The following is a 23,366-nucleotide window of genomic DNA, read 5'->3' as shown; positions in this document are numbered from 1 at the left end:
TTGTCAGGTAAGGCTCTAAGCTTTCACAGCAAGGGTTGTCTTTGAGTCCAGGTCTTAGTGGGCATTGATCCCTACCTGGTTTACCAAGGTGCCAATGTGATGCTGAGCCTCTGTAAATTAAGTTTTGAGGTGATGAAAAGGGAATGAAGATGTGTAGCTTGGCCAAATATTAGTGGTTTCCCCAGGGATGACAAAGGATGCATCTAAGGCACCGAGGCAAACCCCATGTCAGATTGTAATCCTCTGCTCCCACGCACCACCCTGCTGGAACTTCACAACAAAGCACAGCGGAGAGTGTTTTCTTTTAACAGCATATTTTTGCTTAACCTTGTTTTCAAACGTGGTTGAGGTATTTTAATGGAAGTTTCCTCCCGGTAAAAAGACTGCAGTGCACACACATACCAGAAGTGCTTGGCCCAGACCGTTGACGTTCAGTAAAACTAAATGGAACTCAGCTGCTGTAATGGGAACACTGAACTGCAAGGCATGTTTCACCTTTCCTACAGCTCAGAAAAGAGATTACATGCATAAAGAGCTGTCCCATATTAGCAAACATCGAGGGTAGAAGAGGCTGATTGACACCATTACAGTATTGGTTTGGCCACTCAGACCTGTCCCAAGGCCTTCAGCAATTCTCCACCTACCGCTAACCTGTTCAAGTGTCTCTTGCTGGGATGCTGACCAGCAGTGTCTGTCCCTTTCACTTGTCAACTTTCAGTCTCTTCCAAATCTCAGCAAAGTTCTCCTCTCCTGTGCTCCCCGATTACTTTTCTGTTCTCTAGCTGCTGAAGAGCTACTTGCTCTTTAATTCTGTTGCCTGCCAGTGTTTTGAATCCCCTCCCCACAGTCCAGTATTCCTTGTCTGTGTGTCCGTTCATTTTGGGACTGGGATCAAACCTAGCATTCCCAGGTCAGATTCAGATTGTGCCCTGCTCAAATTACAATCTTCAGGACTACAGCATTCCTGGCAAGGTGCTGAGCCTCGGAAAGAGCTCTCTGAGATTGCCTGCTTTCTGATTTCCTTTGCTCTAAGAGGTACCAGGAAAAAAAAATGATACCACTCGCCCTAAGCCAACTTTGCTAGCTCAGCAACATGCTCCTGAATTACCTCTGGCAACCCAGGATCCAGGTACACGGTGGGCACTGATGTAATCTGTAGCTGGGAGTGCGCGTTCCTGCAGACATGCAGAGCTGCAGGCAGTGCAGCCTTATCCTCCAGCCCAGACACGGGACCACGCTGTGCTCTGGTGCTTGGGGCTCAGCTGCAAGCTGATGGACCCGAAGTAACTCTAGTGTAATGGGGAAGTTGGTTGCCAGTTTGGCCGAGAAGTGAGCGTGGCCCTTTCGACTGGAAGTCTTGCAAGGGTTATTTGTGCCCACTGACCTCATGGCACTCTTCCTTCCAGCCCCTGCTGGGGTCCTCCTGGTTTTTTGCATAATCTCCTCTGAATAACCACACTGTGAGCGGGGCCTTACTCTTTGCAGCTTTTGTCATGAGGAACTGTCTTCCTGTAGGTTTCTACCTTGTGGGCCCTCCCTCTCTTTTTGTTTCTGAGCTGAGCCATTTCTGTTCTCCCGTTTGCACCTAACATTTTCCTTGTCTTCAGCTCTGATTTTAGCACTGCTATTGTCCTGAAAAGTATTTCAAGGAGACAATTTGTTAGACGAAGGCTGTGAAAATTTAGGATTAAAACTTAAAAAGCGCTACTTGGACAAGAGCGATCTCTTTGCCTGGAAGTGCGGATTTAAATGGTTGTTTCTATTTATTTCTGTGCTTATCCTTGCAAAGCTCTTTCTCTGAGGCCCCGATCCTGCTGCCACAGTGACCTTTGTGTTTGCAGAGAGACCTTTTGAAATCAAAGGGGCCCTTCATGAGCATCTGCCCATCTGGAAGGGATTGCAGCACTGGGTGGGTGAAGGGCAGATTGGGAGCTTTTTGACTGTGAACTGCAGAGCCTGAAGCGACCCAGGTCCACGTGGCTGTGAAAGAAAATCTGAAGTGGCCTGCATTACACCCTCAGAGGCAGGAATACATCTAGTGTGCCTCTCAACAGCCCTGTAATAGAGCACTGCGAGAGCCTGGGCAATCTCGTAAACGCCGTTTGATTCACAGCAACCACATGTCTAAGGGACTCTGCGTGTATTTGTGCAGGCAGGCGAGCTGGGCTTTGTTGCTGATGCCGCCTTCCCTTCTGCTTTCTGACTGCAGTTTGTAGACAGTTTGTGTATCCCAAGGAAAAGGGAAAGAAATAAATAAGCAGCCCCACAAAGCAAGTGCAGGAGAGCCCCGAAGCTGGCAGGGGAAGATGTCTCTCCACATCTGGGCGCATCTGCACCCAGCAGACTGCTGGAGGGAGTAGGGGACGCTGCCCGGGACCGAGCTGACGTTCCCGGCCCTGGGGCGCAGGCTGCCCGCCCTCCCTTCCGCGGCGGCCCGGCGCTGGCCCTTTAACGGCGGGGCGGCGCGCTGCCTCGGCAGGGCAGGTCCCTGGGCCTGGGGAAGGAAGTGACGGGCGGGGGGCGAGGGAAGAGCCCGCCGAGGGCTCGAATGAAAAGGGACGAGCGGGCGGCGCGCCGAGCCGAGCCACCCCAGCGGGGCCGGGGGCGCGGCGGGCCGCCTTCCCACGCCGCCGCTCCGCTCCGCGCCTGCCCCGCTCCGCCCGCGCCCCCCGCCCCATGCCGGCCCTGCCCTGAGCCCGCGGCGGCCGGCTCCGCGCCCCGGCGGGGGGGATGCGCGGCCCGCGGCACCGGCTGCCGGCGCTGCCCGCGCTGCTCTGGCTGGCGCTGGCCCCGCTGCCCGGCGCGCCCGGCCCCGCGGCGCGGGCCGAGCTGCGGGTGCGGGTGCGGCTGCCCGGCGGGCAGGTGACGGAGGAGAGCCTGCAGGCCGACAGCCGCTCCGACTGCATCAGCCTGGAGCTGCGCACGGCCGACGGCGCCCTCGTCACCCTCACCGCCGACTTCAGACAGGTACGGCTCGGGCTCCTGCCCCGGCGCCGGGCAGCTCCCGCTGCCTCCGCCCGCCCCGCGGGAGAGGCATCCCCAGCGAGCCGGGAAGGGGCCCGGGGCGGATGCGGGGAGGTGTCCGCGCTCGCTCGCTCGCAGGGATGCGCGGCTTACCGAGGAGGACGTGCGCGCTGAAAGCCCGTCCCCTCCCGTGGTCCCCCGGCCCCGGGGAGGGCAGCGGTGGGATAACCCGCGGCGTGTTTCGCGGGCCCGGTCTCCCACGGTGATCCCCGGCTGGGCTGGAGGAGATCAAAGGCTGCAGCATGGGAACTCTGGCCCTTCGCACCTCGTGAGTCGGTGGATGGGCTTAGCGAGAGGATGGGGTCGGCGCTTCGGCATGTGGTTTTTTTGTGGGATGAGTGCTGGTGGTGTCAGTGCACGAGGTCCTCCCGGACCTGAGACCGACTCGGAGCCCGGGAAGACCCTGGCCGAGGGTCCAGGAGCCAGAACCGTTTCTGAGGAACGGAGGGTCCTTTTGCGTGCGTAGGGAAAGGTCCATCCACCCTCCACCGCTGTTGGGATCTCTGTCTGCAGTCTCTGCAGAGCAATTCCCACACAGAGAGCTCCAAGCTGTTTAGGCTGGGCTGGCCGCTGTCCCCGGAGGTGTTACACCTGTAACCTGGGCTGTCTCTGTGGTGAAAATAGGTGGTTAAGATCCTAGCGGGATGGCTGGCAAAGCCTTCCCTGCACCTAGCCGACCCTAGCAGCTCTGTTTCTCTTTGCTGAGCGGCGAGTAGCGTACTTTTGCGTGGCAGGCTCAGCAGCGACTGGGCATGGAGCAGGGCCAGGGCAGGACAGTCTCTCGGCAGTGGGGAGATCTCCGGTTCCTGACCTCTAGATGAAGGTGTTTCACGCTCTGCTGTACCTCTAGGACATCTCTCTCCACGATGCGTGTGGGGTACAGTTAGTTTCTTAGGCGGACTTCTGCTGTCTTTGGGAGGGCACGTTGAGTTTGTGGTGTAGGAAGTGTTTGACCGAGTGCTGGCTGTGGGCCTGACCACAGCCCTCCTGTCAAGGGAGCCTTTCCTCCCGGCCTAGTGCGGGAGAGGTGGCCCCTCTGCAGGGAGGTGATGCTTGCTGAGCTGAAGCCCAACATCCCACGCTTCTCAGCAGGAGATGGTAGCTTCTGGGCCAGCATGGCATTCTTTGGAGCATGCTAAACCTGGCTGGATGCAGTGGATTTTCTATTGCACAAGGAAGAGCTGTTTGCTGCTATGCCGGTGGCATGGCTGTCTGGGTGGCATGGCAGTGTTATCTTGTTCCAACCCTCCGTTCAGACTATTTGCTTAGGTGGACTTTGGTTTCTGGCAGGAGGAAGCTCAAACCCATGAGATAGGAAGGTCGTGTGTCCCAACCTGTTGTGAACCTTGGAGCCTTTTGCCAGGGATTGCTCTGGTGCCTCTTCCCCTTTCCGCTATGCTCCTTGGTCTCAGTCTGCTTGCAAGCCTCTCAGATGGCCCTCTTCCACCTGGAGGATGTAGGGTCAAGCCCACCTCTTTCTGAGATGCTAGCAGAAGCCGCGGGGATTTTGGAAGTGATGGCATGCTCCACGTACTCCAGCACACGTGCAGGGAAGCAGTATGCAACCTTGCGTACCACAGCGTATTCCTGGGCAAGGGAAATCCAAACTCATTACACATCCTTTTGGGAGCCTGGGATGTGACTTGAGGACTGCTGGTGTCCTGAGCTGTTGATCGTTTCAGCATTTTTCACTTGCTTCAGCTCTTCATGGGGGAAGCTTGCTTTCAAATGTTATCTACAAACCCACCAGAGTGTGTGTTAGCTCTTCTCTTGCTCTCATCCTTATTATAGTTGAGCTGCTTCTGGGGGCGGGTTCTCTGGAGGTATCTTGACTTCAGTATGTTAAATCCATAGCTCCATGCATCCCCTCAGCTCCTGCTGGAAATACACAGGAGGTGGTCCCTGGAAGGTGTTGTGAGCATTGGGCTTGCAGAAGTCCATTCCTAATCTTCAGTTTCAGAACAATTAAGTACTGTCTCTCTCTGTTTCATGGCTTTGCTGGAAAACAGATGAAAAAAGCCGGAAAGACATAAAGGACCGAGGAGGTGAATTTGCGGTGCAGTGAGTAATGATGTGAGCAGGCAACTGCCTGGCCAGGCTTCCCCCTCTGACCTGTTCTCCTGGCTGCGCGCAGGCATTTCCCTGTTCTGCTCTGGTGCTCATCTCTCTAGCATTACACAACTTCTCTCCAGAGAGAAGGTCTTGAGGCTTTTAGCCTTGGTAAAAGCATCTGGGGTTGTTGATCTGGCTTTCCCAAGCTGGATTGTGTGGTCATGCTGTGGCCAGGATGCTGGGTTTTTGCACAAATGATTTTTCCACTTCTCTGGCTTAAACTGCCAGGGGTTAGTCTGAAGGCAGATTTTTTTTTTTTAATTTTTTTTTTTGCCTTCTTTGCTGACGAGTTACTGCTAGACCAGGGGCTGGAAAAGAAAGGAGTTATAATGAGATCACGGTTCATTGCTCTGCTCTGACACTGGTGGAAGCTGGGGGGACTTGAGCAGTGGTTGGGTGTTCCACAGAGGTGCGATTTTCATTTCTCTTCCACCCTTGCCTCCCCTCCAGAACTAAACCTGAAGGAGTCATATCCTCAGAGCTCACCATTTTTATTTTTTTTTTTCTCATTCTCTAATGCAGTGCAAACTGGTGGGTGGGAGTCCAAACTGGGACTTGAAGTTTTCTGGGCAATGCAGTAGTGAAGACCATTTCTTTTACTGCAGTTTGAAAGAACGCAATGAAAACACTTCTTCTTTTCCTGTGTAGTATTGTCAGGCACAAAATGTATTGCAAAAAAGAGTGAGGGGAGACAGCAACCCTAAATGTTGTGTCTAATTTGAATAGCATGATCTTGCCAGTTGTTGAACAGTGGCCTGAGAACAAAGTGGGTGGTTTTATTCCAAGGTCAGTACAAAGACATAGAAAAAATTATTTTCCCTTTTGATTCCTGGAAAAGTTGTGTTGGAAACACAAGGGAGAAAGCATGGGTAATGGTGTCTTAACGCTTGCACTGCCAGTCCTTTCAGTTTCCTTGTTAATAAAGCTGACGTTACGTGATATTCTCGGGTGGTGTTCTGAGAATTTCCTCATTCTAGGGCTCTGTCTTGTTAGGTGCTAAATGACTAGGTGGTATAGGAAAGCATCTGTCCAAAGAGGGTATCTGTGCAATTTGGAAAGCAGGCTCCTCTTCTCTCTTGAGATACCAAAAATATGAGAGGATCAGTCTGCACCCTCTGGGAGGGCGGTAGGCATGAAGTGGGCTCATTAAAATACAGTGGTGTTTGTTACCCTGAGGTGGCTAAAAATGCTCACTCTTGAACGGATCACTCGAGGGTGGGTAGGTGGCAGCTGTACCGCGCGCAAAGGCAGCACGGTGGCAGCTGAGCTGAGCACAGGCCTGGAGGACTGAACTCCTGCCTTACGGACAGAGCTGCCCTTTGCTCGCTCCGTGGCTTTAGGGAAATCACTTGTTAGGTAGGATCCAGTTTCAAAAGCGGCCTCTGACAGTTACTTTTAGGCATCCCTCAGGTTGTGGGTGCTGAGCATGAGGATGCTTAACTAGAGGATGTTTTCCCAAGCATCTCAGAGCGTTGTGGGGATTTCTGGCTGCTCAGTTCTTGTAAGAATCAGAGTCAAACCTTATTGCTCCTGAAAACGTGAGGGTTTCCCCCTCTCCCAGCACGTTCTTAATTCACCTTTATAGATACCCGAGTATAAGAGGCAATGCGCCAAAGTGTCTTCATTCTAGTAATTTCCAGTAGGAGAGGGGTTAAAAAATGTCGTTCCCTCCCAGTCAGGGTAACTCAGCTGGCTGGACCCCCAGTGTGTCTGCAATAACATGTTCTCTATGTTGTATGAGCACGACGACGTTCTGGGCAGCTCTAGCCGCTCCCGGGGGGTGCAGGCAGGGCCCTGACAGGGTGAGGACCTGGGCCCAGGGGTGCCGGTGTGACCCAGTGTCCCGCACAATGCGTCCCCTTTGCGCATACCCCCTCGCTCTAAGCAGGCCTGTGACAGCACAGGCAAAAGCGGGTCGCACAGCAGCGCTGATACCCTTAGGGGAGAGAAATTTGGCAGGAGAGCTGAATGGGTTGCGGGGAGGAAGGCATTGAAATAATTTATTTCCCTGGGAACTGGTTTGCTCCACTCAATGTGAAGTCGAGTTGCTGGGATCAGCTCTAGACCACACAGACTTGTAAGTCTCTGCTGGATAAACCCTACAAATGGAGGCTGAATTGTTCTTGCACCCCAGATGACAGTCCCTGGAGGAGCTGGCTGAGGACTGAGCGAGGAGGGAAGAAGTTCGATGATTTCCCTGCTCCTCCTTGCAGGCAAGTTCTTTGCTGGAAGCGCCTTTAGTAGGTGCAGGCAACCTGGGCTGTTGGGGGCTCGGTGCGCTGATTTCCTTTCTGCCCTCAGGAAAGAGGAGCTGCTCTCCCCTTGCCATGAAAGCCAAGGCTGCCGTTCCCTCCAGCGCCGTGGCCAGAGCACGGCTGCAGATCTGGTTGTTCTCTGTTACATGGAGTGTTTGTCGTCCAAACCTACACAATAGCTGTAACTGTACTCGCCACACAAGTGCGGGTCAGGGCCAAGGATTCTCAACGCCCCTGTGATGAGTTCATCCGGAGAGTCCCCACATTGCAAAGGCAACGTTCTGCCGGGACTTGTTCCCTGCTGGGGAATACTGCAGAAACGCAGAATTAAAGGTGCCGTTTGTTGCCTTGGCCGGGTACCCGCCTTGGCGCTGATTCACCCTTACTGCTGCTGGTGGGAAAGAGGTGAGGTGGCTGGGGGGGAAAGGCTCTCTCTGAGTAGGAAAAACTTTGGTGGCTCTTTCCATGTGAGAAGCAAGACATATTTTTGGTGTGAAAAGCTTCAGTTCTTGCTCCACCTGAGGTTGCATACCTGGGGCAGGGAGAGTCCGGAGGCTAGGAAAAGCCGAGCAAGGCTTTGAGACAGAGAAGTGAAGCAGGGAAAAAGAAGAGACCGGCTTCTTGTCCAGGGGAGAGTGGTCACTGCAGGGTACGTGTCCCCCAGAAAATGGGCCAGCGTGCAGCAGTTCATTGGCTCACTGGCTATTTTGGTGCTGGCAAACCTGGACCATTCCTGTCTTTCCCAGTGCACTTCCCTTGGTATCAACAGATGGGCTGGAAATCCGTGACACCCGGAGTCCAGGCAGCACCAGAGCCCTCTTTGTGCCAGAATTGCTTCCTTTAGATGCCATGGAGTGAGACAGAGCTGGGAAAGGGATGCAAGCCAGAAGCACTGGGGACGCAGGGAGGAGGAGAAGAAATGACCCTCTCTCAGGGGGACCCAAGCCCGGCGAGGCGGGGGGTTGCAGGCGTTGAGGGTGGCAGCTCGGGGTGGTCACAATCGCAGGCAGCAGTGTCAGCAGGGCTGGTGGAACGGCTGACTTAGATAAAGATCTGGCTTTGCTGTTTAATGTACCCGTCCAGGCAGCCAGGCGCAGAGCCTTTCTGATTCAGCTGGAAGGGGATGTGGCAGCTGCTTCCCCCTTGCTCTTCGCTCCTGCAGCTGTACCTCCTCCACTGCCAGACCACCTTTCCCCACCTTTCTCTTTCTTTCCCTCTTTCCATCCCATACCAGTGAGCTCCTTCAGTGATGATTTTTGCAGGGATCTTTACCAGAGGTTACATGGACTTGTCGACCTATAAATCAGTAAGCGCACAGAGAGAGGCAGATACATATTTAGATTAACTGAGCAGCAGCCCTGGCTCGCTTGCTGGCTGGTGTGATGGGAGCAAGGCTGGAGATGGTACAGTAATGTGCTTTGAGAGCAATACAGCAGTGACCCTGCGCACTCTGAGGTTGCTCCTGGTGTCTGCCTTGGGTTGGAGGCGGGAGTAGATGCTTGTTTCGATGCCTGAGAGCTGTTCCTTTGCTCCACTGGTGCATTGTCGTGACACAAATGCGGTCCTTCCTCTCCTGTGTGCTTGGAGCTCAGAAACACTTAAAACCTTTGTCCAAATTCGTTGCTGAACAGGGTCACTGAATCCAGGAACCCTTTGTGTCCTGTGGAAGTGGCGCCTCGGGACCTGAGCCAGCTTGGAGGGAGCTTATCTCTGCCTGGACTCCGCTGGGGCAGCTGGGCTCTGGACTTTGGAGGCAGAGCAGGGGACCTGCAGCTGTGTGGGATCGGTCGGGAGCTCTGGACCATTGGCTGGGAGCAGTGAGAGCTGTGAATGTCTCGTATACGTCCGCCATGAGGAGGAAAGAGAGTTGGGTGTCTGAAGGCTAATTCTTAAATAGGCAGATCAGACGGATTAATTGGTTGCTCAGCATGTTCTCATTTTACAAAAATTGCCTCCGACCTGGGAAGTACTGCACTGTTTTTAATCTCCTGCCAGTAGAGGTTTTCGGACGAGCGCAAAACATGGCCATCCCTATTTGCTTTTTCCAGACTGAATGCTGATTGTTCAGAGTGAACTAAAATTAAATCCACAGCTGAAGGATATGCCAGGGTCAGCTACGAGCTTTAGTGTACTCATCCTTGGGCCTTGCGCAGTATGGGAGCTCACGGCGGAAGAGCTCAGCTGGAAAGCAGCTGGACTAAGTGTAGGTGGGAACGTGGGTCGTTCCAGTGGTGCCACTGTCTCAGTGGGAATTCTCCCCATTAAAGCTTTCAGAAAATAACGATTCCATAGTAATTTCAGAAACATTTTTGGTATCTCTTTCTTCCCAACCCTCCTTCATGTCCTGCTCTTGTGGTGAGTTTTCAGTCAACAAATGCACCCAACAAAATCCTTTCTCCTCTCCTAGGGAGGGAAACTTGTCCCAGATTCCAGCTGTTCTTTCAGCTGTCCAGATGTGCACTGAATTGCATACCTTTTTCTCTTCTGGACGTGGAAGAGAAGGCAGAGAATAAATAGCGGGCTGTATGAGCTAGTCTGCAGAAAAACTCAGCACGGACATTCATTGCTAGAGCTTGTAGAAAAGAGAAAGGCTCCCTCCTTCTTGGGACAGAAGGAAGTTTGGAAGAAGCTGAGCTTATGAGCCATACAACAGGAATAGCTCAGAAGGAGAGGGATGATCTTAGCAGCTTGGCATAGCTTCTGCTTGCTGGTCCCTAGTCACCAATATCTGTCCAATTCTCTGTGGAGGACGTTGTTGAGAGCGATGGCTGCGGGTAGGTGCCAAAAGGCAATAATTGCTCTTCGTACCGAGAAGGACGCACCGTTCCGATCCATCTGCTTAGCCCTTGTAGTAGTATGGTCTGACACCAAGATAGGGGATGGTGGATTGCCACAGAGTGTACAAACGCCCCTGAAGCCAGAAGCCAGACGAATTGATACCTGCATAGAAATCGGTGTTGATTTATTCCAGAACAGGATATAGGGAGGTTTTTCTATTGAACAAGGTATTCTGTGAGTCTACGTGAAGGTAGCTGTGACTGGTTTCCAAGCTGATTTTGGAGATGGATTACAATCCAAGTCAGAAGCTCTATATATAAAATGCCAAAATTATTGACCTGGGCAGAAAAGAAGGTCAGCTGCAGCTGATCATAATGAGTTCCTTCTGGCTTTAACAATTTGATTTTCATTTCTGTTCCACATGCTGCTGGGTTCAGAAATGAATAATTTGTTCTCCAGGATACCAGTTGCTCAGAAGCAAGTGAAGGAAGGCAGCAGAGGAAATTTGGGGCTACGTGCCCTAAGTAATGCATGGAGGTAATGGCTATGTGATACTTGTTTAACAAAACGAGACTCCTTGGAGGCTTGCCTCCCTTCTTGGTGAAGGACAGAAGCCCCCAGCTGTTGTTTGAGGAAGCCATGGATGCGGGATGTGACCTGGGAGTGATTTGTCCTTGCCACAGTGGGACTGCAAAACCCTTTACTTCTATACAGACACCAGTTATTATGTTGCAGGCTTTTGGGTGGGATTGAACCTGGGACTACACCCCTGTGCTCAGATAGCAGAAGTATGAGACCTTTGACTTTGTTCTTTTGGCTGGAGCCTTTCTCTTTGACCCTGACTTCTCGGTTCACCCCACGGATGCCAAAGATCTGTGACTCTCACTCTGTTTATTTGTCTCTTTGTCAGGAGGTGAAGATCTTCCGTGCCTTAATCCTAGGGGAGCTGGAGAGGGGCCAGAGCCAGTTCCAAGCGCTCTGCTTTGTCACACGGCTTCACCGCAACGAGATCATCCCCAGCGAGTCTATGGCGAAGCTGCGGCAGGTAAGAGGCACCCTGCAGCTGGCTTCAGTGCCGGCTCCATCCTCCCGTCCATCCGGGGTTTCTTAGAGCTCTCCTGCCTGGATACCCTTCCCAGGTAGCTGCCTGATTGTTCAGCTATTAGACCCACCTTGGACCACCCCTCCTGCTTGAGGGACTCGGTACTAAACTAAGTTCATCAATAGTATTGATCCTGTTCTACTAATATACTAGAAGGAGGCATGATTTAGTTCAGCCTAGTCTGTATCTAAGGGAGGTGGATTGCTAGAACAATCACCATGAACATCCCTGCCCCACATTGCCCAGTGAAGTAAGTACTGATTTGAGACCGTTGATCAGAACAAAGCGTTGAGAAATGACCACAGGCAAATCAGAGCAGTGATAAACTGGCATCAGTTTCAGCATCAACAAGAAGTTTAAGCGTCTCCAATCCAGATAGGGTGTAGGTGCATTTACAGAGGAACGTCCATTTGCACATCGTCTGATGTTGGCGTGAAATCGTAACATGCTATAAGGAATAATTTGTTGCAGCCAGGATTCAAGTTTTCTTTATTTCATCCTCTGCAGAAAAATCCCAGGACAGTGAGGCAGGCTGAGGAGGTGCGGGGCCTGGAGCATCTCAGCATGGATGTAGCTGTCAACTTCAGCAAGGGGGCCCAGCTGAGTTCTCACATACACAATGTCTGTGCAGAGGCCAAAGAAGCAATTTATACCCGAGAAGAAGATGTCAAATTTTGGCTGGAGAAAGGTAAGTTTCCTTGGAACTGCTCCTGTCAGCAAGTTGGCACTCTGCTGTGATCTCTCCTGCCAGGTTTCTGGTGATCAGCACTGATCATTTTGGCTCCGGTTTCACTGTCTGTACGGTGGATAAGGCGTGCGTATCGCTTGCACGTCACATTGCACTAGTCTATTTGTTAGCACATCTGACTTCTTTTGGTGGTGCTCTCCTAGTGGACCTAGTTAGGCAGGTATTTTCAAGGTAACCTTTCACCTGGTCCATCACCTGAAAGAAGTATGTATGTTCTTTATGCACTTTGTGTATCTTTTACTTTCCCCGAGGCCCTTTCTTCTCCCACGGTTCCTGTTCAGACTCGTGTCCAAACAGCCCCTGGAAAAGCGCTCTGTCTAACCTCACTGTCCTCGACTGTCCTGGATACTGTGCAGAGAGCGGTGCTCGCTGTGGTGGCTCTCTCCCTTGGCCTTGCCTTTCGGCAGCGCTCTGAGGAATGTCTCTCTGCTTTCTCCCGCAGGGGTGGATGGCTCCATGTTCGAGGTCCTGCCACAGACATCCGATCTCCCTGACCTGCAGCGCTGCAAGCTGTGTGCAGACCGCTGGAAACCTTGCATTTGCAGCTACTCACTGAGCATCGAGTGGTACCCATGCATGCTGAAGTACTGCAAGAGTCGCGATGCTGGGGGCAAGGTTTCTTCTTACAAATGTGGCATCCGCAGCTGCCAGAAGGGCTACACCTTCGATTACTATGTGCCGCAGAAGCAGCTATGTCTCTGGGACGAGGAGACCTAGCAGACCCAGGCCAGACCTTTTCAAGGGGGAGCTCACCTGCCTCCTGCCACCGTTTATGATGCTAAGGGCCTCCTGGAGCTGGCTGCTCCAAAGAAGGGATACGGTTCACAGCGGTGCCTTGTACCAGGAGAGCTCTGTGTGCGTGTGCCTTTCCTTCTGGCCGCCTGTGACTCCCTCCACACCTGACGCTGCCTCATACTGTGATAAGCAGGCTCAGCTCACTGCGTGTTGGTGCTCTCCTGCCAGCTGCCAGCAGATCCGGCTTCCTGGATGAAGCAGGAGATGCAGGTTTCTGGAGTGAAGCACAGGAGGGGTGTGTTTTGTCCTGCTCTGGAGTTAGCAGATGTGAAAGGGGGCAGCTCTGCTCAGTTATCAGCCTTGAGCATCCCGATGAGTGGGCAGGGCAGGGAGAGAAATGGTCTTGATGACCTGGGTTGTCAAACATCTCTGCCACTGAAGAAGCCCCTTCACTGACTTCACCACCTCCTGGTGACACAGCAGCATTTCCCAATGGGAAAACAGCTGATTTATGGGACCACATACCCTGAACAAGGAAGGTACGAAGCCTACCCAAAGCAAGAGCCTGCCTGTAGCTTTTTCTAGTTTCCGACTGGCTGTTATATCCTTCCCGTGGCTAGAAGATAGAATGGGGGGATATATCCCAGCAATGACTTTTGCCCCTACAGGGCTGGTAATTAGGGCTCTAATTAATCCCTGTTTAGACTAGTGAAGGCCCAGCTTTTTGTGTTGGTCCTGTGACTCTCCCACTAAGAAATAAGTATCTAGAGACTTGTGGCTACCATCATAACATTGTGGTTGCAAGGGGGGGAGGATGATCCCAGGTGGGTTCGTGCTGTCGTTTCGAAGACGACCACGTTCTACATCTACGTCCACTTTTATGTCCTACTCTGCCAGCTATTCACAAGAAGCTCCTAGATAACTGTACTGCTTTGCTGTGCCTTGGTTTCCCCTATATGTAAAACAGGGATGATGCTGACGTCGACCTTGGCCCTGGTATATACCTGGAGAGCATCATCAGACAAAAAGCACTGCAGAGTGTGCTGCCTGGTTCCTGTGTCCTCTTCCACTCAAGTTAGAACAAGCAGTGAGGGAAGAGAGGCTGTTGGGGTCATTCTGAACCCCTGTACCTCCTGGTGAAAAGCCCTCACAATGTGCCTTTTTGCCTAAAATACAGGAATTTTTGACAGAAGAATTTGGTCACAATTATTTTTGTATTGATCACTTAAGGGGGGAGAAGGGAAAGGTATTTTAATATTGCAACATGAAGTAAAACACACTTGAAATGATTTTTTAAAAACAAATTATTTATCATTTGTAAGGTAAAATAAACTGATTTTTTTAAAGCATCCCTGGCCTAAAAGATTCTCAGTGCATCATAATCAGTGTGCGATCCGTTTGTTTGGGTTCTTGATTAAGAGTTGTTCCGTTTTGGGTGAGTTTCAAGCCTGCACCTAGGACATTGGAGACCCATGGATGGGGCGGGGGGCGGGGGGAACATCCTGCTGTTCAGCATGACCACAGCACTTACCTGTGTGGTCCTGCATCTCGAGCACACTGTCCACCAAGCCCCTCAGCAGCGAGACGGCTTTGACTCATCTCAAGCAACTGGGGAAGCTGTGAGCCCGAGCTCTGTGAAATGAAAGACCCGCAGTAGAAGCAGGTCCTGGGGTTAGGCAGGCTGGTGCCTGCTCTTCTCTCCGAGTGATGGTGGGGTCCCACGAGGGGATATTATGCCGATGTGGCTGTAGGCTTGTCTGGGTCCAGCAGCGTCAATAAAGTATTCTTTGTCTATTCTTCTGCAGCTGTTATAGCTGAGGGGAGATGAGGGCAGCAGAGTTTTGGGCCAGCTCAGAGCTCTTAGCTCAGTGGCTGCTCGAGGGAGAACTGTGGAGTGCTGATTCCCCCTAGTGTGGTGAATGCAGAGATGGGACAAGGGCTTTGCAACCTCGGCCCTTCTCCACTTGAGCCACTGAGGTGACTTGATTTCAAGGGGAAATCACTGTGATTTCAAGGGAAGCTGAAATGTCATCTTTTTGACTGACGTGGTCAGCATTTGCAGGGGGGGTGTTTTCTGCTGCCTCAGCTCCTGCCGCAGCAGGACGCCGTGGGACTTTGTCCCTGCTTGCCAGTGTTAATTCCAGCTGTGGGGGGAGATGGGCTGTGAGCAGAGTGGGAAAGGATTGCAGAGCGGCTGCGTGCCTTTCTGCCAGGAGCCGTGCGTAGCCCGTTTCCAGTGTTACCACCCATACAGGGCTGCTGGGGGGGACATGGGCTTGCTCTGGGAGCACTGGCTCATACCCCAGCAAGCTCAAATGCGCTTATTCTGTAGCGGTGAGGCTCTAGGGTGCCTGGGTTGTCGAGGCATCTCAGCCCTTCCCTGGTTCTTTTGAGCCAAGGTGTTCCCAGGCCGCCTCGGGAAAGCGGCATGGTGCACAGCAGTACCAAACCATCCCCTCGGCTCTGTGGGGTGACAAAGGAGCCTTTTACAAGCTGGACTCATCTTCAGCAGCGCAGGTCGGAGGGTGTTCTGAGGTTCTTTGTGCAGCAGGGCTAGCGCTGTGTCACGGGAGCTCTGGGAGTAGCAGATACAGGTGAAGGACGTGAACTCTAAACGTATGGGCAGTATACATTGAGCTCAACTGGATAGTCGTTTCTGGGTTTGGGTGCACTCTGGCAGAGCTGGGCTTTGAGGGGAGGCGAGCAACCGGGGCACGTCCCTCAGGTGTGCTGCACCCTGCCGCGCTCCCCAAAGCGTGGGAGGGAGGCGGTGCCTCCGCTTTCCCGAAGCTAATGCCACCTGCCTGCCCCGAGGCTGCCGGGCCTCCAAGGGGTCCCCGGGAGTTTCTGGAGCAGCCGCCCGAAGTGCCGGGGGGGGCTCGGGAATGGCGGGGGCCGCCGGCTGCTTGCGCTGTGCGCGGCGGGGCCGCAGTCCGGCCCGGGGGTGGGGACCCCGGCCCGGGGATGCGGAGCCCGGCCCGGGGGTGGGGAGCCCGGCCCGGGGGTGGGGAGCCCGGCCCGGGGATGCGGAGCCCGGCCCGGGGGTACGGAGCCCGGCCCGGGGGTGCGGAGCCCGGCCCGGGGGTGGGGAGCCCGGCCCGGGGGTGGAGAGCCCGGCCCGGGGGTGCGGAGCCCGGCCCGGGGGTGCGGAGCCCGGCCCGGCGGGGCCCCGCTCGTGGTGCAGATTTGCCGGCCTCCACAAGTGGGTGCTGGCGGAGCGTGTCCGGGGCAGAGGTTCGCGGCAGGGCCGGAGCGGGCAGTGACGGCGGGGCGCGGCCCCGGGGTGTGGGGGTGCGGGTGGTCCATGGCCCAACGTACAGCTGTGCATCGTGTCCCTGCCGCATCTCGCTGTTTCCCCTGCCTTGCTAGAAGGGTAGTGCACTGCGGCACATTTGCCTTTCCGAAGAAAAATACTTCTTGCTGTACTTAAATAACGCCCTGGAAGAGCAGCTGTTGCAGGTGGAGTCAGGAGACCTTCCTGGCACGGAGAGAAGGTGCTGCTGGCCGGGAGCAGTGCTGCTAGGAAAAGAGCACTGGGGGATTTTGTAACATCTTTCTGCAGTTAGTGCTTTCAGGGCCTGTCCAAAGGCCATACTCCATAAATCAAGTGCCATCTGCAGAGCTTCTCTTCCTCAAAGAGGGGAATAAACATTGGCAGCAGGAGTAGAGGAACATATGCATACAGCGAGGATGAGAGCGGGTGGATCATTCAGTGATGGCCATGGAAAAAAGAAAAGAGCAGTATATCTGCTGGCATCTAGGAGTGATCATCTCAGGACAGAGTTAAAGCAAATCTGCCTTTGCCTGGAGAAGGTGGTCTTATTTCCACAGCAGAAAGGAGTGATGATGCTGTGATCCCACCCCTATTTTGTCTCTGGATAGCAGAGGTCTTTTGGGTAGCCTAATAAGGAGGGTGCACTCTCTTTCGTCTGCATGGCACATCACTGACACCAAGGGTACCCTGGTGAAGTTCTTTGCTCCCACAGCTGTTTGGGGAGAAAAGCGCCAATAAATATATATATATATTTTTTTTTTTCTTCCTCCCTGCTGTTCCACTGACCGCAAAATAATAGTCAGAAAAAGCAGATCCCAAGGGTTGCAGAGCGGGACTGGTGGCTGGGTGCCCGGCCGTGCTTGGCAGCGCCTGCAGGACCAGGAGAGGGCACTGCGGCCCTGCCTATGGCCGGGACAGCACCCCCGGCCGGAGGATGCTCGGGACTCCGGCCGGCCGGAGCTGCCGCCACCGCTCCGGGGAGGACCTGCCTCCCGGGGGCTCCGGGCCAGGCTGCGCGGCTCTGGAGCAAGGGAAGAGCACAGGAAGTAGGGAGAAAAGATGAGTGTGAAGTGAAACTCCCGACTGGTGTACAAAGGGTGCTCTGATGTGGGGGGGGAGGAGAGCTCTCGCGGCCTTTCTGCTGTGTGTCCGCGGCCCTTCAGGCTGGCTGGAAGCCGCCAGCAAACTCGTGTTTGACACAGTGAAGACACCTGATCGCGTCAGTCGTCAAGATGGGGAAAACCCAGACGTGGGGGTCATGCCGACAACACTAGAGAACAGAGCAGCAGGTGCCCAGGAACACCCCGAGGATCAGGGCCTGAACGGCTGGGGCTGTGCCACAGGCTGGGGATCGGTGGCAGGAGTCCAGCCCCTCCAGCAGCCTGAAACAACCTGCCTGCGCAAACCACCCCGTGTCACCTTTCTGCTTCCTGGAGCAGCATTAAACACAGCCTGCAGAAATCTCCCCTCGCGCCCTGTCCTGCAAACGTTAGTCTGACCCGGGAACTTCTTTTCCTCCCTGTTTTCCCCCTTCCATCTCTCCCCACTTTCCTCCTCTTTTTCCTTGTCGGAGTTTTGTTTAACGCATGCACCTTTTCTCCCAGCGTGTTGCCCTCTCCGGAGGATGCCCTCTCTGACCACGCGAGCCGAAGGCGGGTACTCCAGCCCCATAACACCGGCCTGGGTTGGAGGTGAGGCTCGGAGAGCCTGCCTGCCCACCCATCGCTTCAGAGAAACCTGTCTTTCCAGGGAGGGAGAGCAGTATGTGGGAAAGCCGAGAGCCCTGGAACGTGAATTAGCCAGGGAGAGATGAATGTGCGATAGCTTGTACCTGGCAGCTACCAACTGAGCGTGTTAACGCTTTCAGGAGGGGTTTGAGCAGTGCTGGAGCTCCAGCGTTTAACACAGGCGGCCTGCTACCCCGGGCTGTGGTAGGGGTCATCAGGGTAGCACATGGCAGGGACAGCGAGCAACCGCAGTGCCTGGGTCTGTCAGGGCGACTGTTGCTCCCCGTCACAGCAGAGAGCGTAGGCTGAAGATCTGGCCTCTGGTAGCTTCCTAACAAAGAAGCCAACATTAGGGGATTTTTTTCCCTGGCTTCCCTGGAAGTCGGTTACATTCTGCAGCTTTAAACAACATGGAGGAGGAGGAAGAGGCTGTCTGCCACTTCTCTTCTTGGGGCACTGACTTACTGCACAGAGCACAAGTCAGGAAAGGGGAGTCTCCATGTGCTGATCCGAGCCCTGCCCTGCATCTTTAGCCAAGTCAGGTTACCGGTCTGCTCTCAACTTTCCTTTTTGTGCTGAGTGTTTCATATGGCATCACTCAGGTTCAGTCCAGACCTAGGGGATGTAAAAACCTAACTGCACGGGCTGCCGTCACGGCTCACTCTGAGCAGACCCCGGGGTTTATCAAGTGCCCAGAAATGAATTGAAGTGGCTGCTTACTGGAGGGACTGTTCCCAGAGCGGGGCTGGCGGCCGCTGCCCAGCCTGGCTCGATGCCTTGGCCTCTCTTACCCGTTCATTGCGAGGCGCAGAGCCAAAAGCCTACCCACAACGGGACAACTCGGATCCGGGGCTGGCGGCAGAGCCCCGCAAAGCCCCCTGCTCGCAGCCCAGCAGGCAGGTGCTGCGGGGTGTAGCTGGGCAGCTGAGGGCGGGCAAACCGCCTTCCTTCCTCCCTCCTTCCCACCCCACCCCACGCCCTGGTAGCGCTGCAGGGACTCATCCATTCCCGAGTTACTAATATGCAAATGGACGCTTTTGCATGGGCCGGGCGCCAGGCTGCTGGGTGTCAGGGCACCCGAGGGAGCCGGAGGTGGGGCGAGGCGTGGCGCGGCGCCGCATGCTCACCTGGCCCTGCATGGCAACAGGCAATGGAGCTCTAGGTCCCTTCGGGAGCGGACCCACGCCCGGTTTGAGAGGCAGCGGGTGGCAGAGGAGGGAGGGCAAACTGGCAGCCCCTGGCAACCTGGGGCTGACGGCAGGAGGCTGGGTGCACCGCGGATTTCCCTCCACCAGCAGGATGGTGAACCTGGAGTCTGTGCACGCAGGTAAAGAGCACTTGAGGAAGGATCGGGCTGGAGCTCACCACGTAGCTGAGACCGTGGACTTGGGCAGGAAATGGGATTGCTCTGATTCCTGTGACCTTTCCACCCTCCTTTCCCTCCTTTTTTCTCCAGCTGGAGTTGGCTATCACCGCCAGTGCCTGGTTAAGCGCCTGCATTCCTACCCGGGGATGGATGCTGCCCTGATCCTATTTAGGGGGCTGCCAAGCCATGCCCACAATGTGGGCGCATCGCTCATGCTGCCAGCTCTAACGTGGGTCAGGGAGCAGAGCGCAGAAATTTCTTGGGTACCTGGAAAAAAATGAGCATTTAGTGCCTGACCTGTGGGTCCAGTCATTGGGATAAAGCTGGGAGGAGTGAGAGGGGATAAATTCACAGAGGGATGCGGCAAGGGTGGAGGGAGGGGGCTGTGTGTCTGTGTGTGTGAGAGAATGAGATGGGACATGGGTTGGAAGGAGAAAAGTTAACGACAAAGAAGGAAAAGGAGGGAGAAATGAATGAGAAAGGAGCTGTAGGAGGTTGGGTTGAGTGAGGAATGAATGAACAGGGGTACTCAGAAAGAGAGAGACTCCTTCCAGGGGGTCTGATCCAGATGTACAGCTTAGGTAGTCTTGCATCTTTTCTGAGCAGACCTCCCCTCTGCAATTACTGGGGAACAAGAGCAATCAGTGTGAAATCCCTCAAAGCTGTGCTGAGCTCCGGTTCACCTCGACAGAGTGAGGTTAGCTTCTGCCCTCAGCTCAAGCCCCCATGCTCGAGGGGAAGGATTGAATCCCTGGGCATGCCAGAGCCGAGCCTGATGCTGGGGTAGGAGCAGGGCGTCAGCAGCAGTGAAGACCAGATCCTGACGGCCCCTTCTGCGGCAGGGGCAGGCAGCAGGGTGTTGGGGGCACAGGAGCCATGTGCCCCGCTAGTGACCTGTGTCCGGTGCTTTGTGCAGCAGGAGATGCTGCATGTGGTCCCCAGGTTCGGAGGGGAAGGGGTGGATACATCGGTCAGTTTGTCCCAGGCTCATTCCCTTTGTGTACCAATGGCATGCTGCAGCGAACCTCAGGGGTCTGGTGGTCCTGCTGTGTAGGGGAGACCTAGAGGTCTGTGCCCAGTGCTTGTAGCCCCTCAACAGGCCCTGCCTGCGTGTGGGCTCACGGGCGGGCCCGCAGGGCAAGGCAGATGCTGTGGCAATGCCATCACCTAACACTGTCAGCCTGCAGCGGGCCGGCGGAGATGGCCAAAGCCTCTGGTCCGTGGCTGCGTTGCAGCCTCTCCACGGCTCTGGGATGCCAGCTGCTCCTCCACGGCCGGTCGGCACCCTGCCAAGCAGGCTGGCTCCCTAGGCCAGGCACGGGGAGGGCAGCTGGGGAGCCCCCGGCGCTGCACGGCCGGCCATGAGGAGAGGCTGCGGGAGGCTCGTGGTCTTGGCTCAGCGTGTGAGCCTAACTAGTCTGAGCACCTGCAATGGGTGTGCTTGTGTGTGGTGTCTCTCGGGGACGCATCCCCCGCAGGCTCCTATCCACCCATCTGCTTTGCTTGTGGGCGACTCTTTCTTCATGAGAAGATTCCCCAAATTGATACTGTGCCCTCTGTCAAAGCCAGTGGCATCACTCCCAGGGTGGATTTGGCCAGGAGCTGAGCAGAGCTGGGTGCGCGCTGAACTTCCATTCTCCCAAATCATCCCACCCTGCTGTCTGTCAGAAGGGGCTAAGCTTTAAGCAGTCGTTTTGCAGGGAGGGATGCCAGCCTGGGCCCGACCGCTTTCACGTGCCAGAGCCCAACGCTGGTGGGAGGGTGTTTCTTCACCCTGGTGCAAAGGCAGTTCAGAATGTTCGGGTTTGGGGTTCCCGAACAGCGAGGCCTTGCAGCAAGCTGCTTGCAGGCTGTGCTCTGTTTCTTCCCTGGCCGTGCAGAGAAGACACAGCATGCAAAGCGCAGGTGGGCTGCTCAGGCTCCGCACGCCCTCCTCCCTGCCGAGAGGGTTTCCCTGCAGCAGCGCGTTCCCTGGCGTGTACCACCGCCCGCTCCCCGGGCATTTGGATATTTCCTGGAGCCTTCAGAGGGGCTCTGGCACCTCAAGCACAGAAAATCCGATAGGATCCAGGTAATGGTCTGCACCAAGCTGAGTTCCCACTACCACCGCCGGCTTTCATTTTGCCTTTTAAAGTCATCAGGCTGGTTTACCCTAGTGCCTATGTCTGAACAACTACTAGGAATAAGGGCTTGGGAAAGCTTTATTTGCTGACACCATTTGTTTCAGCAAAAATATAGATGCAGATATATCCCCAGAGAAGTGTCTGCACTAGTATACTTTCTTTGGTCTGGGTGAACAAACCAGACTGCCCCTACTCCAGGTATGTTTGCTAGCCGAGGTAGAGCAGCACATTTTTAATATGGCCCAGGCCGCAGTGGCGGCTCCTAATAGGTCTGTGGTTAGGAGTTAGGCAGTCCTAAGTTGCATTACTTTTCCCAGAGATTTTTTTTTACTACCCTGCTGATTCTCCGTATATTGCCAGCCTAGCAAAGCTGTATGGTGGAGCCTACATTGAGCCGGACCCAAAGTCTCACAGCCTGTTTTTTCTTGAGATGTTTTGTCAGATGGGGCTGTGTGCTCAGATGCATCACTCCGTCCTGGTTTATAGTGGAATATTGTTGGATGTCAATAAAAAGGTGTTGCCTTTATCTTGGCTGCACTTGTATTAGAAAGTAATTTCTCTGTACGTCTACTCCTTGTTCTCAAGGACCCCTTGGAGGATGACCGGTGCTGCACTGCTGTCCATAGGCATACAATAGGTGGTCAGCCCCAAACCACTCAGTAGGTTTCCATCATAAAGGGGGCTTTTTTTTCTTCCTGGGTTGTTCTTCCCTGCCCCCAGCCAGATGTTTAAACTTTTATTATATTTATGATAGGAATGTAAATCTTTGTGAAAATAAAATTCTTCTGCTCTATGTATAAGAGAATCACAGGGTATCTTGTTATCTCCTGACTCCAGGAGGAGGGAATTTAGCTGATGGATGGCATGTGATATATGATATGTAATCAAGCCACAGCTGCAATTCCTCCCTTCCCTCCCGCCCACCCCAGGTTACAAATGGCAGAGGGGTTAACTCCTGGAAAAGGGAGACACCTTCTTATGGTTTGTTTTTGCGTCTTCTCTTCTCCAGCTCTGTCTGAGCTGCTCTGTTGCTTGCTCTGTCGCTTGCTCTGTGCCCGTGAGGGGCTCCTTGGTCTCAGGGATTAGATAATTTTCTTTCACCAATGTGTGTTCATTCATTATTTCTGTGCTCACAACGAAACCTGCATTACTTTTTTTTTTTGCAAACTTGCAGACTTTCTCACTAAAGCAAGCCCCAAACTTCTGCATGGTTTAAGAATTTTATTACTCTATTTTATGAGAACTTGGCTTTTTTTTTTTTTTTAAGAGATACTTTTTGGCAGCAAGCAAAACTTTATGCTTTGTAGATTGCCTAAGTTAGGGTCCCTTGGCAGTATTACAAGAGAAGATGATGTTTGTAGCTGATGATAATTACTCTTCCTGCAGTAGAAATGCTTAGAAGCCCCACTAAATGTTCATGTCTTAATTGCAGAGGGTTTATTTGAAGGGGGGGAAAAAAAAATCCCACAAGTCTTTTCTCTCTTCTTTTTCCCCCTCAATCCTTAATGCAATTTAAAGAAAGAAAGTTTCTGAAGTACGTGAGTGTTTCTGCACTCTGTCTCTGGTATAAAATCTTGACTTTTTTTTTTTCCTTCTCTTATTCATTTGCTGAAGAAAAAGCTTCAAACTTTCACTGGAAAAAAAAGCTGTTAAATTTGGGCCAAAAAGCAGATAATTTGCCATTTGCACACTAGAAGTTTGAATAGGGGGAAAGAAAACCTGAACAAATAAATAAAAAGCCCCAGCTTTTTTAGTGTAATAGAGGGAAATAGGCATAAAAACCTATAGGCTTCTTCTCACCCGTTTGGCCGTAACGCAAGGCATGTATAGGAAAGAGGAAAAGGTTTGCATGATGCCTTTAAGAAGGCTTCCACCTGCCTTTTCTGCCCCAGCAAAACCACAGCAAACACGGGCCCAGCTTCCACGCAGTTGTTATTGCCCAATGCAAATTGGATGACTTCTGTGGCCGGGATTGGCTGCAGGAAGGACATGCAAATCAGTTGGTCCTTTATAAAAAATTATTATCTTTTTTTTCCCCAGCTAGCCTGGAAAGAGTTAAAATTCCCATGCAAAGGGGAGAAGAGCATGAGGGGGGTGTCCATCTGAATTTGAATAGATATTC

The 23,366-nt window shown here is 53.5% G+C and overlaps 3 protein-coding genes across 3 annotated transcripts in view; 2 read left to right on the top strand and 1 right to left on the bottom strand.

The window, feature by feature from the left end:
- The window catches only part of TRIM29 (tripartite motif containing 29), a 63,595-nt gene extending 58,522 nt beyond the window's left edge, over positions 1-5,073 (bottom strand). Inside the window, exon 1 of the mRNA XM_075774695.1 lies at positions 3,118-5,073. The gene's annotated coding sequence lies outside the window, so the exon portion shown is untranslated. The remainder of the gene's footprint in view (positions 1-3,117) is intronic.
- Positions 2,534-14,548, top strand: OAF (out at first homolog). The gene is given in 5 exon segments (XM_075774701.1): positions 2,534-2,729; positions 2,732-2,967; positions 11,080-11,214; positions 11,779-11,959; positions 12,462-14,548. Coding segments are annotated over 5 exon segments (1,008 nt in total). The 5' UTR covers positions 2,534-2,548; the 3' UTR covers positions 12,737-14,548.
- Positions 14,549-18,796: 4,248 nt separating this feature from the next.
- Positions 18,797-23,366, top strand: part of POU2F3 (POU class 2 homeobox 3) — a 43,149-nt gene continuing 38,579 nt past the window's right edge. Inside the window, exon 1 of the mRNA XM_075774487.1 lies at positions 18,797-19,082. Coding sequence (XP_075630602.1) covers positions 18,797-19,082 — 286 coding nt within the window. The remainder of the gene's footprint in view (positions 19,083-23,366) is intronic.

This window comes from Balearica regulorum, chromosome 23 (genome assembly GCF_011004875.1).
Source record: "Balearica regulorum gibbericeps isolate bBalReg1 chromosome 23, bBalReg1.pri, whole genome shotgun sequence".
In the NCBI taxonomy this organism is placed as follows: domain Eukaryota; kingdom Metazoa; phylum Chordata; class Aves; order Gruiformes; family Gruidae; genus Balearica; species Balearica regulorum.
Note: the sequence above shows the minus strand (reverse complement) of the source record. Positions and strands in the feature narration are given on the sequence as shown.